General features: G+C 56.0%; 1 protein-coding gene across 1 annotated transcript in view; it reads right to left on the bottom strand.

Annotated features, from left to right (window-relative positions):
- Positions 1 to 1,091: 1,091 nt before the first annotated feature.
- LOC145340455 (lipoprotein lipase-like) overlaps positions 1,092 to 21,738 on the bottom strand; it is a 28,057-nt gene continuing 7,410 nt past the window's right edge. The window contains exons 2-7 of the mRNA XM_080184922.1: positions 14,547 to 14,734; positions 12,333 to 12,512; positions 12,121 to 12,232; positions 10,319 to 10,552; positions 8,513 to 8,755; positions 1,092 to 1,216 (exon numbers count right to left, since the gene is read on the bottom strand). Of these exons, the coding sequence (XP_080041048.1) occupies positions 1,092 to 1,216; positions 8,513 to 8,755; positions 10,319 to 10,552; positions 12,121 to 12,232; positions 12,333 to 12,512; positions 14,547 to 14,734 (1,082 nt within the window). The remainder of the gene's footprint in view (positions 1,217 to 8,512; positions 8,756 to 10,318; positions 10,553 to 12,120; positions 12,233 to 12,332; positions 12,513 to 14,546; positions 14,735 to 21,738) is intronic.

Raw genomic sequence — 21,738 nt, 5'->3', positions numbered from 1 at the left:
GGGGTGTGTTGGGGGGTGTTGGGGTGTGTTGGGGGGTGTCGGGGTGTGTTGGGGTGTGTTGGGGGGTGTGTCGGGGTGTGTTGGGGGGGGTGTTGGGGGGTGTCGGGGTGTGTCGGGGTGTGTTGGGGGGTGTGTCGGGGTGTGTTGGGGGGGGTGTTGGGGGGTGTCGGGGTGTGTTGGGGGGTGTGTTGGGGGTGTGTTGGGGTGTGTTGGGGGGTGTGTTGGGGGTGTGTTGGGGTGTGTTGGGGTGTGTTGGGGTGTGTTGGGGGGTGTGTTGGGGGTGTGTTGGGGGTGTGTTGGGGTGTGTTGGGGGGTGTGTCGGGGTGTGTTGGGGGGTGTGTTGGCGTGTGTCGGGGTGTGTTGGGGGGGGTGTCGGGGTGTGTCGGGGGTGTTGGGGTGTGTTGGGGGGTGTGTCGGGGTGTGTTGGGGGGTGTGTTGGGGTGTGTTGGGGGGGGTGTTGGGGTGTGTTGGGGGGTGTCGGGGTGTGTTGGGGGGGGTGTCGGGGTGTGTTGGGGGGTGTGTCGGGGTGTGTTGGGGTGTGTTGGGGGGTGTCGGAGTGTGTCGGGGGTGTCGGGGTGTGTTGGGGGGTGTGTCGGGGTGTGTTGGGGGGTGTCGGGGGTGTCGGGGTGTGTTGGGGGTGTGTTGGGGGTGTGTCGGGGGGTGTGTCGGGGTGTGTTGGGGGGTGTCGGGGTGTGTTGGGGGGTGTCGGGGGTGTCGGGGTGTGTTGGGGGGTGTGTTGGGGGTGTGTCGGGGGGTGTGTCGGGGTGTGTTGGGGGGTGTCGGGGTGTGTTGGGGGGTGTGTCGGGGTGTGTTGGGGTGTGTCGGGGTGTGTTGGGGGGTGTCGGGGTGTGTTGGGGGGTGTGTCGGGGTGTGTTGGGGTGTGTCGGGGTGTGTTGGGGGGGGTGTCGGGGTGTGTCGGGGGTGTCGGGGTGTGTTGGGGGGTGTGTCGGGGTGTGTTGGGGGGTGTCGGGGGTGTCGGGGTGTGTTGGGGGGTGTGTTGGGGGGTGTGTTGGGGGTGTGTCGGGGGGTGTGTCGGGGTGTGTGTCGGGGTGTGTTGGGGGTGTGTCGGGGGTGTCGGGGTGGATTTATACTCACATTTCGATAGGAAGATCTTTCACATCATTCTTCGTCCCGTGAAGAGACACAGAGAGGGTGGGATCGATGTCAAAGTGATTGACTTTGTTGGAAAACTGAATCTTCAGCTGGTAATGATAAACTGGAAACAAAAGGAAGAGGCAGAATAACAATTAGTGAGGGTGCGGACACAGTGTCTCAGTCTGTGCTGTGGGACAGTGAGGGTGGACACAGTGTCTCAGTCTGTGCTGTGGGGCAGTGAGGGTGGACACAGTGTCTCAGTCTGTGCTGGGGGACAGTGAGGGTGGACACAGTGTCTCAGTCTGTGCTGTGGGACAGTGAGGGTGGACACAGTGTCTCAGTCTGTGCTGTGGGACAGTGAGGGTGAGGACACAGTGTCTCAGTCTGTGCTGTGGGACAGTGAGGGTGGACACAGTGTCTCAGTCTGTGCTGTGGGACAGTGAGGGTGAGGACACAGTGTCTCAGTCTGTGCTGGGGGACAGTGAGGGTGGACACAGTGTCTCAGTCTGTGCTGGGGGACAGTGAGGGTGGACACAGTGTCTCAGTCTGTGCTGTGGGACAGTGAGGGTGGACACAGTGTCTCAGTCTGTGCTGTGGGACAGTGAGGGTGGACACAGTGTCTCAGTCTGTGCTGTGGGACAGTGAGGGTGGACACAGTGTCTCAGTCTGTGCTGGGGGACAGTGAGGGTGGACACAGTGTCTCAGTCTGTGCTGGGGGACAGTGAGGGTGGACACAGTGTCTCAGTCTGTGCTGGGGGACAGTGAGGGTGGACACAGTGTCTCAGTCTGTGCTGTGGGACAGTGAGGGTGGACACAGTGTCTCAGTCTGTGCTGGGGGACAGTGAGGGTGAGGACACAGTGTCTCAGTCTGTGCTGGGGGACAGTGAGGGTGGACACTGTCTCAGTCTGTGCTGGGGGACAGTGAGGGTGGACACAGTGTCTCAGTCTGTGCTGTGGGACAGTGAGGGTGGACACAGTGTCTCAGTCTGTGCTGTGGGACAGTGAGGGTGGACACAGTGTCTCAGTCTGTGCTGGGGGACAGTGAGGGTGGACACAGTGTCTCAGTCTGTGCTGGGGGACAGTGAGGGTGGACACAGTGTCTCAGTCTGTGCTGTGGGACAGTGAGGGTGGACACAGTGTCTCAGTCTGTGCTGTGGGACAGTGAGGGTGGACACAGTGTCTCAGTCTGTGCTGGGGGACAGTGAGGGTGGACACAGTGTCTCAGTCTGTGCTGGGGGACAGTGAGGGTGGACACAGTGTCTCAGTCTGTGCTGTGGGACAGTGAGGGTGGACACAGTGTCTCAGTGTGTGCTGTGGGACAGTGAGGGTGGACACAGTGTCTCAGTCTGTGCTGGGGGACAGTGAGGGTGGACACAGTGTCTCAGTCTGTGCTGTGGGACGGTGAGGGTGAGGACACAGTGTCTCAGTCTGTGCTGGGGGACAGTGAGGGTGAGGACACAGTGTCTCAGTCTGTGCTGTGGGACAGTGAGGGTGGACACAGTGTCTCAGTCTGTGCTGTGGGACAGTGAGGGTGGACACAGTGTCTCAGTCTGTGCTGGGGGGCAGTGAGGGTGGACACAGTGTCTCAGTCTGTGCTGGGGGACAGTGAGGGTGGACACAGTGTCTCAGTCTGTGCTGTGGGACAGTGAGGGTGAGGACACAGTGTCTCAGTCTGTGCTGTGGGGCAGTGAGGGTGAGGACACAGTGTCTCAGTCTGTGCTGTGGGACAGTGAGGGTGGACACAGTGTCTCAGTCTGTGCTGTGGGACAGTGAGGGTGGACACAGTGTCTCAGTCTGTGCTGGGGGACAGTGAGGGTGGACACAGTGTCTCAGTCTGTGCTGTGGGACAGTGAGGGTGGACACAGTGTCTCAGTCTGTGCTGTGGGACGGTGAGGGTGGACACAGTGTCTCAGTCTGTGCTGGGGGACAGTGAGGGTGGACACAGTGTCTCAGTCTGTGCTGTGGGACGGTGAGGGTGGACACAGTGTCTCAGTCTGTGCTGTGGGACGGTGAGGGTGAGGACACAGTGTCTCAGTCTGTGCTGTGGGACGGTGAGGGTGGACACAGTGTCTCAGTCTGTGCTGGGGGACAGTGAGGGTGGACACAGTGTCTCAGTCTGTGCTGGGGGACAGTGAGGGTGGACACAGTGTCTCAGTCTGTGCTGTGGGACAGTGAGGGTGGACACAGTGTCTCAGTCTGTGCTGTGGGACAGTGAGGGTGGACACAGTGTCTCAGTCTGTGCTGTGGGACAGTGAGGGTGGACACTGTGTCTCAGTCTGTGCTGTGGGACGGTGAGGGTGGACACAGTGTCTCAGTCTGTGCTGGGGGACAGTGAGGGTGGACACAGTGTCTCAGTCTGTGCTGTGGGACAGTGAGGGTGAGGACACAGTGTCTCAGTCTGTGCTGGGGGACAGTGAGGGTGGACACAGTGTCTCAGTCTGTGCTGTGGGACAGTGAGGTTGGACACAGTGTCTCAGTCTGTGCTGTGGGACAGTGAGGGTGGACACAGTGTCTCAGTCTGTGCTGTGGGACAGTGAGGGCGGACACAGTGTCTCAGTCTGTGCTGGGGGACAGTGAGGGTGGACACAGTGTCTCAGTCTGTGCTGGGGGACAGTGAGGGTGAGGACACAGTGTCTCAGTCTGTGCTGTGGGACAGTGAGGGTGGACACAGTGTCTCAGTCTGTGCTGTGGGACAGTGAGGGTGGACACAGTGTCTCAGTCTGTGCTGTGGGACAGTGAGGGTGAGGACACAGTGTCTCAGTCTGTGCTGTGGGACAGTGAGGGTGGACACAGTGTCTCAGTCTGTGCTGTGGGACAGTGAGGGTGGACACAGTGTCTCAGTCTGTGCTGTGGGACAGTGAGGGTGGACACAGTGTCTCAGTCTGTGCTGGGGGACAGTGAGGGTGGACACAGTGTCTCAGTCTGTGCTGGGGGACAGTGAGGGTGGACACAGTGTCTCAGTCTGTGCTGGGGGACAGTGAGGGTGAGGACACAGTGTCTCAGTCTGTGCTGTGGGACAGTGAGGGTGGACACAGTGTCTCAGTGTGTGCTGTGGGACAGTGAGGGTGGACACAGTGTCTCAGTGTGTGCTGTGGGACAGTGAGGGTGGACACAGTGTCTCAGTGTGTGCTGTGGGACAGTGAGGGTGGACACAGTGTCTCAGTCTGTGCTGGGGGGATCTCGATGTTTTACAGTTTCCTGACACTGTGACTCTGTTCAGGGACAGGGGGTTATTGGGAGGAAACACTGGCTGAGAGGCCTGGACGTCAGAAGGAAAAGCTGGAGGCCATTCAGCCCGTCAATGTCCGTTCTGTCATTCAAGAAGAACATGTCTGTAATTTTAGCCATAACCTCACTGCCCAGCTTTCTCCCCGTTGCCCTCGACTCCCCTGTCCAGGTTGGCCTTGAATCTGTTCAGTTCCACATCACAACTCAGAGAAGAATTTCATCCTCACCTCTGTCTTTATTTTTAAACAGTGTCTCCTAATTCTCTTTTCCCACACAGGGAAAGATCTTTTTAGCATCTCCCCTACTGAAGCCCCTCAGAATCCTTTCTGTTTGAGGCAGTAGTAGAGGTCGGTACAATTTTGTCTTTTAAAAAGCATTTGGACAGTAGCATGGGTTGGATGCAGATAGAGAGATACCAGCCAAACATGGGCAATTGGGACCTGCTTAGTATCTATAAACTGGGTGTAATGGTCAAGCCTGTTTCCATGTTGTAAACCGTATAAGATCACTGCTTATTCTTCTAGACTCAAATGAGGGCCCCATCTGTTCAACCTTTCCTCGTAAAACAACCCCTTCATCCCAGGAATCAACAGAGTGAATCTTCTCTGGAGTGTTTCTATTGTACGTGTGTCTGTCCTTAGACAAAGGTGGCCAAATCTGTACACAGAGCTGAGTGGTCTCTACAATACCCTATACGGTGGTGGCCAGACTTTAATACTCCATCCTCCTTTGCAATTAAGATCTTTCTGGGGGCCTACCGATCTGGGCCCTGGTGGGAGTGTTGGTCCTCACAGACAGGAGAGCTTCAATGGATCCTAGAACCCAGGCCTTGACCCTCCCCTATCTCTGCCTCAGAGGGCAGAAGGCCTACCACAAAAGGCTTGGTCCATAGCCAACCAAGTCCTCAGTCACCAGCCATCAACATGAGGGAGAAGCCAATGGGGACCAGGCCAGCCCTAAGGTGATTCCCAATTCCTATTTGTCCATCTAATGCCCAGCAAAGCGGGGAGGCAGCCCAAGTTAAAGGCGCTATATAAATACTGAAGATTTTCTCCAGTCAATTTGTAATCAATGGGATTGAAGCCATTGCAGAACACGTTCCGAATGTGACACCCCCCCCCCCAACCAACTCACTCCCCCCACCCCTGGGAACTGAACCCCTCATTCATTTACTGGAAACTTCCATGAAGCGTTGACCGTGAGTGTCAGCACAGGAAAGATCAAAGCACAGTGGAGAAAACTGGTCAAGACCGGTGATTACAAACCAGTGATTGCAAGCCGGTGATTGCAGCCGCTGATTACAAGCCAGCGAATGCAAGCCGGTGAATGCAACTGGTGATTGCAAGCCAGTGATTACAAGCTGGTGATTGCAAGTCGGTGATTACAAGCTGGTGATTGCAAGCCAGTGATTACAACCGGCGATTGCAAGCCAGTGATTACAAGCCGGCGATTGCAAGACTGTGATTACAAGCCAGTGATTGCAGGCCGGTGATTGCAAGCCGGTGATTGCAAGCCGGTGATTACAAGCCGGTGCCATTGCATCATCGTCAGCCTCTGTGAAGAGTTCATGTCCTTAAATATTTCATTGTAATGGAACTTGGATCAGATTTGTACAGATTCAGTGAGTGATTTTAATGACACTCCAGCAGGAACAATGAGGGAGTCATTTACACTCTGTTGATTCTGTAATATTTTAACTCCTTCTGTCGCTGACCCAGTCTCATTCTGATAAAGGAAATTCTGCAGAGGTTTTCTATGAACAGGCTTCACAATGCTGATCCCAGCCAGAGAATCAGGCCATTCAGCTCTGCTGGCCATTTGAAACACTTCCCCACATAACTCTTCCAATGTTTATCCAGTTCCCCTTTGCCCAGTTGTTCTTCGATTGGCCTTTCAGATAGAACGTTCCAGATCAGAACAACTCGCTGCATAAAGATCCTCCTGAGCCTTTGATCAGTAAATCTCTGTCCTCTCTTTCATAACCTTCCTGTCACAGGGAAAAGCTTCTCCATTTACCCACCAAAACTCAGCCATGTCTTAAACGGACCTTTCTCTACACCCTCGCTGTGACTGTCACACTCCATTCTGCACTCGCTCCTTTCCTTCTCTATGAATGGTATGCTTTGTATAGCGCACAAGAAACAATACTTTTCAGTGTTTACTAATACACGTGACAATAATAAATCAAATCCAGTGCGATATTGGACACTGATTAAACCTCCCGTCAATCCTCTCTGCTCAGAGGTCAGCGATACCCCAGGGGCTGTTGGATACGTGTGATTTTAACCACACAGTCCCGGGGGGTGTGGGCAGTTCGAATGCTCCAGGTCTGGTCTGCCTGCTGCCAGTCCCAGCCCGCTCTGACAGACACTGAGACAGACTGCCTGACACAGGGAGGTCCTCCCTCGTACACAGACTGGGCCCAGCACTGATCTGAACTCTGTCCTGTCTGGGGGCAGTGGGGAGGCAGCCACTGGAAATGGCCCGAGTAAATCAGTCCCGTGGGGTCAGGAGCTGCGGAAAGCGAGGCTCTGGCTGCAATAGGGAAGCTTAGAGCCCCCCCCCCGCCCTGCCCAACACTCACCCCACCCTCACCCCCCCATCACTCACCCCACCCAACACTCACCCCACCTCCCCCTCCCCTCACCCCCTCAACACTCACCCCACCCTCACCCCCCCATCACTCACCCCCCAACACTCACCCCACCCTCACCCCCCCAACACTCACCCCCTCAACACTCACCCCCCACCCCTCAACACTCACCCCCCCAACACTCACCCCCTCAACACTCACCCCCCACCCCTCAACACTCACCCCCCCAACACTCACCCCCTCAACACTCACCCCCCACCCCTCAACACTCACCCCCTCAACACTCACCCCCTCAACACTCACCCCCCACCCCCTCAACACTCACCCCCTCAACACTCACCCCCACCCCTCAACACTCACCCCCTCAACACTCACCCCCTCAACACTCACCCCCTTAACACTCACCCCCCACCCCTCAACACTCACCCCCTCAACACTCACCCCCTCAACACTCACCCCCTCAACACTCACCCCCCACCCCTCAACACTCACCCCCTCAACACTCACCCCCTCAACACTCACCCCCTCAACACTCACCCCCCACCCCTCAACACTCACCCCCTCAACACTCACCCCCTCAACACTCACCCCCTCAACACTCACCCCCCACCCCTCAACACTCACCCCCACCTCCCCTCCCCTCACCCCCCCAACACTCACCCCCCACCCCTCAACACTCACCCCCTCAACACTCACCCCCTCAACACTCACCCCCCACCCCTCAACACTCACCCCCTCAACACTCACCCCCTCAACACTCACCCCCTCAACACTCACCCCCCACCCCTCAACACTCACCCCCTCAACACTCACCCCCTCAACACTCACCCCCCACCCCTCAACACTCACCCCCACCTCCCCCTCCCCTCACCCCCCCAACACTCACCCCCCACCCCTCAACACTCACCCCACCCTCACCCCTCAACACTCACCCCCCCAACACTCACCCTCCCTTCACCCCCCAACACACCCCACCCTCACCCCCCAACACTCACCCCCCCACCCCTCAACACTCACCCCACACTCCCCTCACCCCCTATCCCTCACCCCCCCGACACTCACCCCAACCCCTTCACCCCCCCGACACTCACCCCACACCGCTGCCCTGCACACACCCCTTAAAACTCACCCCGCCTCCCCTCCGTCCTGCAAAAACCCTCCAACATTCACCCCACCACCAACACTCACCCCTTCCCTCACTCTGCACCCCCCCCCCCAACACACACCCCATCCTCCCCTCGGCCCTGCACATACCCCCAACACTCACCTCACTCTCCCCACCCACCCAGCACTCACCTGCCCCCACCACCCTTCCCACACCAACCCCCCTCACCCTCCCCTCTGCCCTGGGCACACACACACCTCCCCACCACCCACTCACCCCATGCCCCCTTACCCATCCCACATTCCCCGACCCCCTCCTTCCACCTGCAGGATTCTCTCAATACCCCTGAATTGCCTCTTACTGCCCTAACTCCCTCTCCCCACTCACCAGCCGGGGGAAACTTCTCGCACATCTCCGTCAGGCAAGGAACTAAGGACCAGATTGGCCCAGAACTCCTCACCGCACTCAGAAAGGCATCAGCCATGGCCTACCTCGGAAGGGCATCTTTGCCCGAGTCTTCAGAAACATCCTGGTGCACCGTTTGCAGTTGATCCATCTGACATTGTAGCCCAGGGTGTTACAGCGATGCTTATGACAGCTCAGACACAACCCCTTCTCAAAGGATTGGTGGCTACTACACCGATAGGCCATGCACGGCTGTTCCTCGTTCAACAGGGAGTCAATGAATAAGTGGATCGAGCGTTCGTGCTCACACTTCACGGCTTCTGAAAAGGCTTTGGGAAGAGAAGAAGGTGTTGAAGAAATGGTGCTCACACAGCAGGTTAGGGTTCCCAGGCTGCGACAGGAACCTGCTCAGATTCGGAATCAGTCTGAACTTGAAATGGTTACGAGAACCTGCTTCATTCACATCTCACAACTCGGAAACTCCCTCGCAATCTGGATGGGGTGGGTGCTAGGTAAATGGACATTCTCTCTCTCTCACACACACCGTCACAATACAGAATCCCATTTAGCCAACCTCCTGAACGGGAGTTTAAATTGATGGGGGGGGGGCCCACATCGGTCTAGTGACCACCATGAACTGAAGGCTCAGTCTCGCGTCTCCAAAAATGGCCCCAAATCCTCATCATTTCACACGACAGCTCAGTGACTATCGCTGATTGCTGTGCAGACACATGGATTTGGGTCGGTGTCTGTGGGAGTTTGCGCATTCTCCCCGTGCTTGCGTGGGTTTTCTCCGGGTGCTCCGGTTTCCTCCCACACCCCAAAGATGTGCTGTTAGGCTGATTGGCAGGAATAAATTGTCCCTAAATTAGTTTCCCTCAATCTGGATGGCCATAAGCATAGATAAGGGTCATGGGTGGAGTGGGGGACTGGTAATGTTAAAATGGCAGCGCGGGCTTGTTGGGCTGGAGGGCCTGTTTCCTGGGCTGTTTTGTTCATTGTTCTTTGTTTGTATTGGATAATACACCCGAGCAGAGACAGATTCTAGTTTTCAAATGGAGTTTTTTTGGTCTATACATCAAAGTAGCTGTTTGTACCCAATGTCCCCCCATTATCCAGTATCTGATTACACCAAAGCCCAGAGGGGTAACAGGGAGGCTGTCTTATGATCTTTCTGACTGTGTCTTGCACACCGGTCACACCAGATGTGGGGGGACGGTGTTGGAAGGGTGGGGAAGTGTTTCCCTGTGAGCATGGTTGATTGTCCACGCTAAGAAATTGCCCCTTAGTGTCCCGGGATGTGTAGGTTATAGGGATTAGTGGGTGTAATATGTACGGCCTGGGGTGGGATTGTGTTCGGTGCAGACTTGATGGGCCGAAGGGTCTCCTTCTGCACTGTAGGCAGCTCCCCAAAAGGGAGGGGGGAACAGCCTGAACAGAACAGAAGGAAACTTAAAACATTAAATCGTAATGTGATTATCGGGGTCTGTAACGCACCCTGCGGTGCCCAACAGGCACGGAAGGCGGGCACTTCCTGGGTGATAATAAAGCTCTCCTCTAAAGCTGCCTGTATCGATCGGACAATCGAGGTCAGGTGTTTAGCTAACCATCCCCTTAACAAGGGAGTTACCATTGCATCTTGATTAATAAGGATTAATACATTTCTAGAGGTGTTCCCGTGGGTCTGCTGGCCTAGATAGCAGAGGTAGTGGGTTTGGAAGATGCCTTGGGGAGTTCCTGCAGCTTCTCCAGTCTCTCCACGCAACTAAACTCACTTATCCCAGTGCAATCTCCAGACCCTCCCCAAAGTCTTGACATACTGTATCCACCATCCAGATCGAACCCCAGGCTCCAGAGTGGAACCAACGTCCCACCCAGTTTCCAACACTTACCAAAGATGCCAAACGTGGCAATGTTGTTCACCGCCTTCTGCAAGTCACAGCCAGGCTGGAAACTGCCTCCGTTCGGATAGATGTCGACATGTCCAATCGGCTGCCGGATCCCAATGCTAATTCCCAGCGATTCCCTGGTGAAGGTGTGGAGAACGTCAACAAAAGTGGCATCGTCGGGAGAGAGCCGGCCGTGAGCGTGGGTCCCCTCAAACACCGGCCCAGCTGGGTCCAGCCCTACAAGGATTTGAAAATTTGGAGCCAGATTTTAATAAAATACTTTATACCCCAACATGGTAAAATTATTTTCACTGTCTCCGTGAAGTCCCAACCGTGTTCAGGGTTTTACACAAGGAGAAAGATTTGGTTGCACGTGTAGACTCACACTAACACGCAACAGGTTTTATTGAGAGATGTCCTCTGCACAGAATACAAACTGAAATTAAAACAGCAGCCTCTGCAACACCCTAATGACATCGCCATCAAATCACATGTACGTCTCTTAAAGCAATCTGCAACCCTTTTAAATATATAACAGTCTCTCCAGCAGCGCAACGTTATCTCAGGGTTAATAGAACATAGAACATTACAGCGCAGAACAGGCCCTTCGGCCCACGATGTTGCGCCGACCAGTTAAAAAACAATGACCCTCTAACCTAAACCAAACCCTTTCCATCCATAAACCTATCCACGGATCTCTTAAACGCCCCCAAACTAGGCGCATTTACAACCGCAGCAGGCAGGGCATTCCAATCCCTCACCACCCTCTGGGTAAAGAACCTACCCCTGACATCCGTCCTATAACTACCACCCCTTAATTTAAAGCCATGCCCCCTCGTGCTAGCTTTCTCCATCCGAGGAAAAAGGCTATCACTGTCCACCCTATCTAAACCTCTAATCATCTTGTATGTTTCAATAAGATCCCCTCTTAGCCGCCTTCTTTCTCACGAAAACATAGAGACATTTGACAGTAGGTCTAGCCTCTGAAAGGGGTGGGGGGATTGGTTCACAGAGCAGGTTCATTGGGTGGGTGGGTGGGTGGGGGGGGGTATCTGCCTCCACTTTGTGCCATCCGGATAATCACATTGCTCACACACAAGTAGATAAGGTTGTCAAGAAGGCGTACGGTGTCTTGGCGTTTATTGGTAGGGGGATTGAATTTAGGAGTCGCAGTGTAATGTTGCAACTGTACACTACTCTAGTGCGGCCGCACTTGGAGTACTGTGTGCAGTTCTGGTCCCCGCATTACAAGAAGGATGTGGAGGCGTTGGAGAGGGTGCAGAGGAGGTTTACTAGGATGTTGCCTGGTATGGTGGGGAGGTCCTATGAGGAGAGACTGAGGGATCTAGGGTTGTTTTCGTTGGGAAGAAGGCGGCTAAGAGGGGATCTTATTGAAACATATAAGATGATTAGAGGTTTAGATAGGGTGGATAGTGATAGCCTTTTTCCTCGGATGGAGAAAGCTAGCACGAGGGGGCATGACTTTAAATTAAGGGGGGGTAGCTACAGGACGGATGTCAGGGGTAGGTTCTTTACCCAGCGGGTGGTGAGGGATTGGAATGCCCTGCCTGCTGCAGTTGTAGATGCGTCTAGTTTGGGGGCGTTTAAGAGATCTCTGGATAGGTTTATGGACGAAAAGGGATTGGTATAGGCTAGTGGGTCATTGTTTTTGTAACTGGTCGGCGCAACATCGTGGGCCGAAGGGCCTGTTCTGCGCTGTAATGTTCTATGTTCTATGTTCTATGTTCTACAACCCACCTGGAATGGAAGCAACGAGCCAATCAGAGATACTTTCACTGCACTACCTGTAATCCGGCCAATTCTATTGGCTGTGTGACTCCCTGCAAAGCCAGCCACATGAGCTCCGAGGCTGTATCCAATCAGGTGCATCTTGTTCAGAGGACTATTTTCTTGTTGCTATGAGAACCATAAAACAGATGCGATTGGTTTAAAAGGAAATCATGTGACAAAATAATTCAGCGTGCCGCTGGTCACAGCCGATCTTTCAGTCCCTCACCTCCAGCCAATCAATGAGCTTGGCGATGTCTTGACCAACCAGCAAGGTATTCTTGGCTGCTATTGGGTAATGCTGGTGGGCCCGTTTCAGCCAATCCACGACGAGGACGTTGGAGTCAGGTTCCCTCTGGTACAGGGCGGTGACTAACTTCTCAATCCAACCCTCAAACATTCCACTCACCTGAAAATGTACAAACACAGCACTCAGTCCCTCTCTCAACAAGGAGGGGCACTCGAGGGTGGGTTTCCCTGCCAGGCAGCCTTTCTGCAGCTTACTGGGCAAGGCCAGCACCTTCCTCACCCCTGCCAACCCCCCCAAACCCCTCGCCCACCTTGTCCATCCACCCCCACCACCCCCTCCCCTTCACTCCACCCTCCCCGCCCTACCTACTGCCCCATCCCCCCCTTTACCTCACTCTCCCCCCACCCTCCCCCACCTCCTCTCCCTTCCCCACCTCTCCGACACACCATCCCCCAACCCCCCCCACCCTCCCCCCCCACCCCCCAACATCCTTGCCCAACCCCCCACCTCCCCACGTCCTTGCCCAACCCCCACCTCCCCACGTCCTTGCCCAACCCCCACCTCCCCACGTCCTTGCCCAACCCCCACCTCCCCACGTCCTTGCCCAACCCCCACCTCCCCACGTCCTTGCCCAACCCCCACCTCCCCACGTCCTTGCCCAACCCCCACCCCCCCACGTCCTTGCCCAACCCCCACCTCCCCACATCCTTGCCCAACCCCCACCCCCCACGTCCTTGCCCAACCCCCACCCCCCACGTCCTTGCCCAACCCCCACCTCCCCACGTCCTTGCCCAACCCCCACCCCCCACGTCCTTGCCCAACCCCCACCCCCCACGTCCTTGCCCAACCCCCACCCCCCACGTCCTTGCCCAACCCCCACCCCCCACGTCCTTGCCCAACCCCCACCCCCCACGTCCTTGCCCAACCCCCACCTCCCCACGTCCTTGCCCAACCCCCACCTCCCCACGTCCTTGCCCAACCCCCACCGCCCCACGTCCTTGCCCAACCCCCACCCCTGCACGTCCTTGCCCAACCCCCACCTCCCCACGTCCTTGCCCAACCCCCACCCCCGCACGTCCTTGCCCAACCCCCACCTCCCCACATCCTTGCCCAACCCCCACCTCCCCACATCCTTGCCCAACCCCCACCGCCCCACGTCCTTGCCCAACCCCCACCCCCCACGTCCTTGCCCAACCCCCACCTCCCCACGTCCTTGCCCAACCCCCACCCCCGCACGTCCTTGCCCAACCCCCACCCCCACGTCCTTGCCCAACCCCCACCTCCCCACGTCCTCGCCCAACCCCCACCCCCCCACGTCCTCGCCCAACCCCCACCTCCCCACATCCTTGCCCAACCCCCACCTCCCCACGTCCTTGCCCAACCCCCACCCCCGCACGTCCTTGCCCAACCCCCACCCCCGCACGTCCTTGCCCAACCCCCACCCCCCACGTCCTTGCCCAACCCCCACCTCCCCACGTCCTTGCCCAACCCCCACCCCCGCACGTCCTTGCCCAACCCCCACCTCCCCACGTCCTTGCCCAACCCCCACCCCCGCACGTCCTTGCCCAACCCCCACCCCCCACGTCCTTGCCCAACCCCCACCCCCCACGTCCTTGCCCAACCCCCACCGCCCCACGTCCTTGCCCAACCCCCACCTCCCCACATCCTTGCCCAACCCCCACCCGCCCACCTCCCCACCTCCTTGCCCAATCCCCACCCCCCCACGTCCTTGCCCAGCCCCCACCCCCCACGTCCTTGCCCAACCCCCACCTCCCCACATCCTTGCCCAACCCCCACCTCCCCACATCCTTGCCCAACCCCCACCGCCCCACGTCCTTGCCCACCCCCCACCCCCCACGTCCTTGCCCAACCCCCACCTCCCCACGTCCTTGCCCAACCCCCACCTCCCCACATCCTTGCCCAACCCCCACCCCCCCACATCCTTGCCCAACCCCCACCCGCCCACCTCCCCACCTCCTTGCCCCAATCCCCACCCCCCCACATCCTTGCCCAACCCCCACCTCCCCACATCCTTGCCCAACCCCCACCTCCCCACATCCTTGCCCAACCCCCACCTCCCCACGTCCTTGCCCAACCCCCACCCCTCTCACCTCCCTACCCTTGCCCACCCCCCTCGGGATCTCAGTATTAATGGCCACACTGCGCTGGCTTTAATCAGTTGCGGATACTCACGCTCCAGCCGTGGATGATGAGGAACGTCTTGGAGGTGATGTTGAAGGAACATTGTCTGAGTGTCTCCGCTTGCCCGGGGAGGAGATAACACACATCCTCATCCGGCTTTGACAGGCGGCGCAGGGAGAACCTGGTCTCAATGGAGTTCAGGCCTTCAATATCGTTGCCGTGTTGTTTCAGGACACTGTCTGGGAAACAGGGCGGGGAATAGTTGAGCTAAACGTTCACTTTTGGAGGAACTGGAAGCAGTGGGCCAGACTCGGGGAGTGAAATAACCAGAGGCACGATATTCGCACGGGAAACCCCTCAGCGCACAGGGACTCCAGACTGAGCTTCTGTTACTGAACTGTACCCTCACACCCTCCATATACCACACCCTCACACCCTCCATATACCACACCCTCACACCCTCCATATACCGCACCCTCACACCCTCCATATACCGCACCCTCACACCCTCCATATACCGCACCCTCACACCCTCCATATACCGCACCCTCACACCCTCCATATACCGCACCCTCACACCCTCCATATACCGCACCCCCGCACCCTCCATATACCGCACCCTCACACCCTCCATATACCGCACCCTCACACCCTCCATATACCACACCCTCACACCCTCCATATACCGCACCCTCACACCCTCCATATACCGCACCCTCACACCCTCCATATACCACACCCTCACACCCTCCATATACCACACCCTCACACCCTCCATATACCACACCCTCACACCCTCCATATACCACACCCTCACACCCTCCATATACCGCACCCCCGCACCCTCCATATACCGCACCCTCACACCCTCCATATACCGCACCCTCACACCCTCCATATACCGCACCCTCACACCCTCCATATACCGCACCCCCGCACCCTCCATATACCGCACCCTCACACCCTCCATATACCACACCCTCACACCCTCCATATACCACACCCTCACACCCTCCATATACCGCACCCTCACACCCTCCATATACCGCACCCTCCATATACCGCACCCTCGCACCCTCCATATACCGCACCCTCGCACCCAACACGGTTTCATTAAAGGGAAGTCGTGTCTGACAAATTTACTGGAGTTCTATGAGGATGTGTCTAGGGCGGTGGATAGAGGAGAGCCGGTGGATGTGGTCTTTCTGGATTTTCAGAAGGCGTTTGATAAGGTACCTCACAAGAGGTTACTGCAGAAGGTCAGAGGACATGGAGTTGGGGGTAGGGTGTTAGCGTGGATAGAGGATTGGTTGTCAAATAGGAGGCAGAGAGTGGGGGTCAATGGGTGCTATTCAGATTGGCGGTTGGTGACTAGTGGGGTGCCCCAGGGGTCGGTGCTGGGGCCTCAGCTATTTACCATTTATATAGATGATCTGGAGGAGGGAACCGAGTGTAGGGTGTCGAAATTTGCTGATGACACCAAGATTGGGGGAAAGGCAAATTGTGCGGAGGGTGTGGAGAGTCTGCAGAAGGATCTAGATAGGCTGGGCGAATGGGCCAGGAAATGGCAAATGGAATTTAATGTTGGCAAGTGTGAGGTGGTCCACTTTGGTAGGAAGAATGGTAGGAAGGACTATTACTTACATGGCGAAAAACTGCAGCAGGCGACGGTGCAGAGGGACCTCGGGGTCCTTGTGCATGAGTCGCAAAAACCCAGCCTGCAGGTGCAGCAGGTGGTCAGGAAGGCGAATGGGATGCTGGCCTTCATAGCGAGGGGGATTGAATATAAAAGTAGGGAGGTCTTGCTGCAGCTGTATAGGGCACTGGTGAGGCCGCAGCTGGAGTACTGTGTGCAGTTTTGGGCGCCGCACCTGCGCAAGGATATTTTGGCCTTGGAGGGAGTGCAGAGGAGGTTTACTAGGCTGATACCGGAGTTGAGGGGGTTGAGCTATGAGGAGAGGCTGAATAAACTAGGCTTGTACTCGTTAGAGTTTAGAAGAATGAGGGGAGATCTCATTGAGACGTATAAGATGATGAATGGGATGGATAGGATAGAGGTGGAGAGACTCTTCCCGCTCAAAAAAGACAGTAGGACTAGGGGGCACAGCCTCAAGATAAAGGGGGGGCGGTTCAGAACGGAGTTGAGGAGGAACTTCTTCACTCAAAGGGTGGTGAATCTCTGGAATTCTCTGCCCGTTGAAGTGGTGGAGGCTGCCTCACTAAATATTTTTAAGAAGCGGGTTGATGGGTTTTTGATAAGAGAGGGGATTAAGGGTTATGGGGAGAGGGCGGGAAAGTGGAACTGAGCCACGACAGATCAGCCATGATCTTATTGAATGGCGGGGCAGGCTCGAAGGGCCAGATGGCCTACTCCTGCTCCTATTTCTTATGTTCTTATATACCGCACCCTCACACCCTCCATATACCGCACCCTCGCACCCTCCATATACCGCACCCTCACACCCTCCATATACCGCACCCTCACACCCTCCATATACCGCACCCCCGCACCCTCCATATACCGCACCCTCACACCCTCCATATACCACACCCTCACACCCTCCATATACCACACCCTCACACCCTCCATATACCGCACCCTCACACCCTCCATATACCGCACCCTCGCACCCTCCATATACCGCACCCTCGCACCCTCCATATACCGCACCCTCGCACCCTCCATATACCGCACCCTCGCACCCTCCATATACCGCACCCTCGCACCCTCCATATACCGCACCCTCGCACCCTCCATATACCGCACCCTCGCACCCTCCATATACCGCACCCTCGCACCCTCCATATACCGCACCCTCGCACCCTCCATATACCGCACCCTCGCACCCTCCATATACCGCACCTTCACACCCTCCATATACCGCACCTTCACACCCTCCATATACCACACCCTCATACCCTCAGTATACCGCACCTTCATACCCTCCGTATACCGCACCCTCACACCCTCCACATACCACACCTGCACACCCTCCATATACCACACCTTCACACCCTCAGTATACCACTCCTTCACACCCTCCATATACCACACCCTCACACCCTCAGTATACCGCTCCTTCACACCCTCCATATACCGCACCCTCACACCCTCCATATACCGCACCCTCACACCCTCCATATACCGCACCCTCACACCCTCCATATACCGCACCCTCACACCCTCCATATACCGCACCCTCACACCCTCCATATACCGCACCTTCACACCCTCCATATACCGCACCTTCACACCCTCCATATACCGCACCCTCACACCCTCCATATACCACACCTTCACACCCTCCATATACCGCACCTTCACACCCTCCATATACCGCACCCTCACACCCTCCATATACCGCACCCTCACACCCTCCATATACCACACCTTCACACCCTCCATATACCGCACCTTCACACCCTCCATATACCGCACCCTCACACCCTCCATATACCGCACCCTCACACCCTCCATATACCGCACCTTCACACCCTCCATATACCGCACCTTCACACCCTCCATATACCGCACCTTCACACCCTCCATATACCACACCTTCACACCCTCCATATACCACACCTTCACACCCTCCATATACCACACCCTCACACCCTCTATTTACTGCACACCTTCAGAATCTCCGTATACTGCACTCTCACAACTTACATATACCACACCTTCAAAATACTGCCAGAGCATCCATATACCACATCTTGAGATTTTCCATATACCCACATCATCAGAATGCAGCCATAACCTGCAAATACCACAGCCTCAGAGCCTCCATATACCAAACATTCAGAATGTACATTTTCTGCACTATCAGAGCACACTCCGGTGCCAGTAAGATGGCGAGAGGTGGGGAATCGGGCGTGAACCTGACCTTTCGGTTCTCTGCCGATCTTACCAGCCTGCCCTGCCCATTGCCCTGCGAACGGTAAGCTCACCCCCGTTGTTACAAGAGTACCCTGTGTTCATCGTGGGCTGACAGAGATGAAAATGCTCACATGAAGTTGTGTTTGGAATAGGTGCTAACATCGTGAATCTGGTCAAGCAATGTGGTCAATGTCAAATGCAGCAAAAACTGTCTGTGGACCTTTTGGAGTGGCCAGGCCAACCGTGGGTGCAACTACATGTCGATTTTGTGGGTCCATTCATGGGCAAACATGTTCCCACTCATATCAGATATGCACTCCGAATGGTTGAACATACACAAAATGAAGCCCACAACTTTGTCATCAACTGTCGAGAAATTGGGACAGATATTTACTCCACATGGGTTGCCACAGGTGCTGGATACGATAATGGGACTGCTTTCACCAGTGAACAAAAACCAGTGGCATTCAACATATTTGAAGTGCAGTCTCCCACTCTGCCTCAAATGGACTGACTGAACATTCAAAGCCACCAAGAAATAGTCATCACCTCTCCACAAACCATCGTTAACTTCCCATTCCTGAGGAACTGGAGCTCAGAGAAAACCAGGAGCAATAGGCAGCTCCGAGACGCCGTCTGCACCGAGACCCTGTCTGTACCGAGACCCTGTCTGCACCGAGACCCTGTCTGCACCGAGACCCTGTCTGCACCGAGACGCCGTCTGCACCGAGACCCTGTCTGCACCGAGACCCTGTCTGCACCGAGACCCTGTCTGCACCGAGACGCCGTCTGCACCGAGACCCTGTCTGCACCGAGACCCTGTCTGCACCGAGACCCTGTCTGCACCGAGACCCTGTCTGCACCAAGACCCCGTCTGCACCGAGACCCCGTCTGCACCAAGACGCTGTCTGCACCGAGACACTGTCTGCACCGAGACCCTGTCTGCACCGAGACCCTGTCTGCACCAAGACGCTGTCTGCACCGAGACCCTGTCTGCACCGAGACCCTGTCTGCACCGAGACGCTGTCTGCACCGAGACCCCGTCTGCACCGAGACCCCGTCTGCACCGAGACACTGTCTGCACCGAGACCCTGTCTGCACCGCGACCCTGTCTGCACCGAGACGCCGTCTGCACCGAGACGCCGTCTGCACCGAGACGCCGTCTGCACCGAGACGCCGTCTGCACCGAGACGCCGTCTGTACCGAGACGCCGTCTGCACCGAGACGCCGTCTGCACCGAGACGCCGTCTGCACGGAGACGCTGTCTGCACCGAGACCCTGTCTGTACCGAGACGCTGTCTGTACCGAGACGCTGTCTGCACCGAGACCCTGTCTGCACCGAGACGCCGTCTGCTCCGAGACGCTGTCTGCACCGAGACCCTGTCTGCACCGAGACGCCGTCTGCACGGAGACGCTGTCTGCACCGAGACGCCGTCTGCACGGAGACGCCGTCTGCACGGAGACGCTGTCTGCACCGAGACGCCGTCTGCACGGAGACCCTGTCTGCACCGAGACGCTGTCTGCACCGAGATGCTGTCTGCTCTGTGACATTCAGGTAAGGAGAGGCCTGTATCGGTTGTGTGCTGAGTACGGTTTGATAGCTGGGATTATTCAGGTGATGAGATGCTGATAGCCGTACCCAATGGGACACAGTCTCAGATAAAGTCATTAAGCAGCTGGGAAGTGATCAGTTGTTGAGGTATAGCCTGATCAGGGAGAGTCAGCGAGGCTTCGTCAGAGGGAGGTCACGCCGAACAAATCTGACTGAATTATTTGAGGAGGTGACCAGGTGTGTAGATTAGGGTAGTGCAGTCGATGTAGTTTACACAGATTTCAGCAAAGCCTTTGGGAAGGTCCCACATGGGAGATTTGTAAAGAAAGTAAATGCACATGGGGTACAGGGTAATTTGATAAAGTGGATTCAAAATTGGCTCAGTTGTGGGAGACAGAGGGTGAAGACAGAAGGCTGCTTTAGTGACTGGAAGCCAGTGTCCAGTGGGGTACCACAGGGATCTGTGCTGAGTCCCCTTTTATTCATCATTTATATAAATGACATTGATGAATATTTGGGGAGGGGGTAGGATCAGTAAGTTTGCGGATGACACAAAGATTGGCCGGCTGCGTAACAGTGAGGCTGAGTGCCTTGGACTACAAGAGGATTTGGACGGAATGGTCAAATGGGCAGATAAGTGGCAGATAGAATTTAACCCTGGAAAGTGTGGGATGGGAAGGGTCATTTGACAAGAAAGTGCTCAGTGAATGGTAGGGACCTTGGTGTGTTTGCCCACAGATCTCGTAAAGCAGAACAGCATGCTAGTTGGGTGGTGGAAAAGGCACACTTGCCTTTATCATTCGGGGCATAGATTACAAAATCAGGGAAATCACGTTGGAGTTGTATAGAATTTTGGTGAGGTCACAGCTGGAGAACTGGGTGCAGTTCTGGTCTCCACATTATCGGAAGGGTGTGAACACACTGGGTGGGGTGAGGAGGACTGCCACCAGGATGTTGCCTGGGGTGGAACATTTCAGTTACGAAGCGAGGTTGGGTAGGCTTGGGTTGTTTTCTCTGGTGTGGAGATGCCGACGTTGGACTGGGGTAAACACAGTCAGACTGAGGGGTGACCTGGTTGAGGTGTTCAAGATTATGAGGGGCATAGACAGAGTGGATTGGGAGCAGCTGTTCCCCTTAGTTGAAGGGTTGGTCATGAGAGGCCTGAAAGTTGGGAATCAAGTAGATAAAGTTGTTAGGAAGGCATACGGTGTCTTGGCGTTTATTGGTAGGGGGATTGAATTCAGGATGGAGAAAGCTAGCACGAGGGGGCATGGCTTTAAATTAAGGGGGGGTAGTTATAGGACGGATGTCAGGGGTAGGTTCTTTACCCAGAGGGTGGTGAGGGATTGGAATGCCTTGCCTGCTGCAGTTGTAAATGCGCCTAGTTTGGGGGCGTTTAAGAGATCCGTGGATAGGTTTATGGATGGAAAGGGATTGGTTTAGGTTAGAGGGCCATTGTTTTTTAACTGGTCGGCGCAACATCGTGGGCCGAAGGGCCTGTTCTGCGCTGTAATGTTCTATGTTCTGTCATGGTCGGATCCACAGGTCTTGTTATGGAGTTAGCAACATTTCTGAATGGGAAAGAATGATCTCCAAACTCTCCTGCGCCCTGCCCCGAGCTCCTGAAGGGGGGCCAAGCTCCCTGACAGGCCTGTCAATGTACCCAATATCTCATCCTGCTCTCCCTTCAGGCTTTCTCTGAGTCCCCATCAAAATCTTCATCCGGTTCCCCTGCAGTAGAAGTCGCAAACTCTCATTCTACCTGTGTGGCCCTTTCCCCAGTCCCGGCTCCACCCCCCACCCCAGGACGA

Source organism: Carcharhinus amblyrhynchos, unplaced genomic scaffold, assembly GCF_965287045.1.
Source record: "Carcharhinus amblyrhynchos unplaced genomic scaffold, sCarAmb.v2.hapA chromosome_1037, whole genome shotgun sequence".
Classification (NCBI taxonomy): domain Eukaryota; kingdom Metazoa; phylum Chordata; class Chondrichthyes; order Carcharhiniformes; family Carcharhinidae; genus Carcharhinus; species Carcharhinus amblyrhynchos.
Note: the sequence above shows the minus strand (reverse complement) of the source record. Positions and strands in the feature narration are given on the sequence as shown.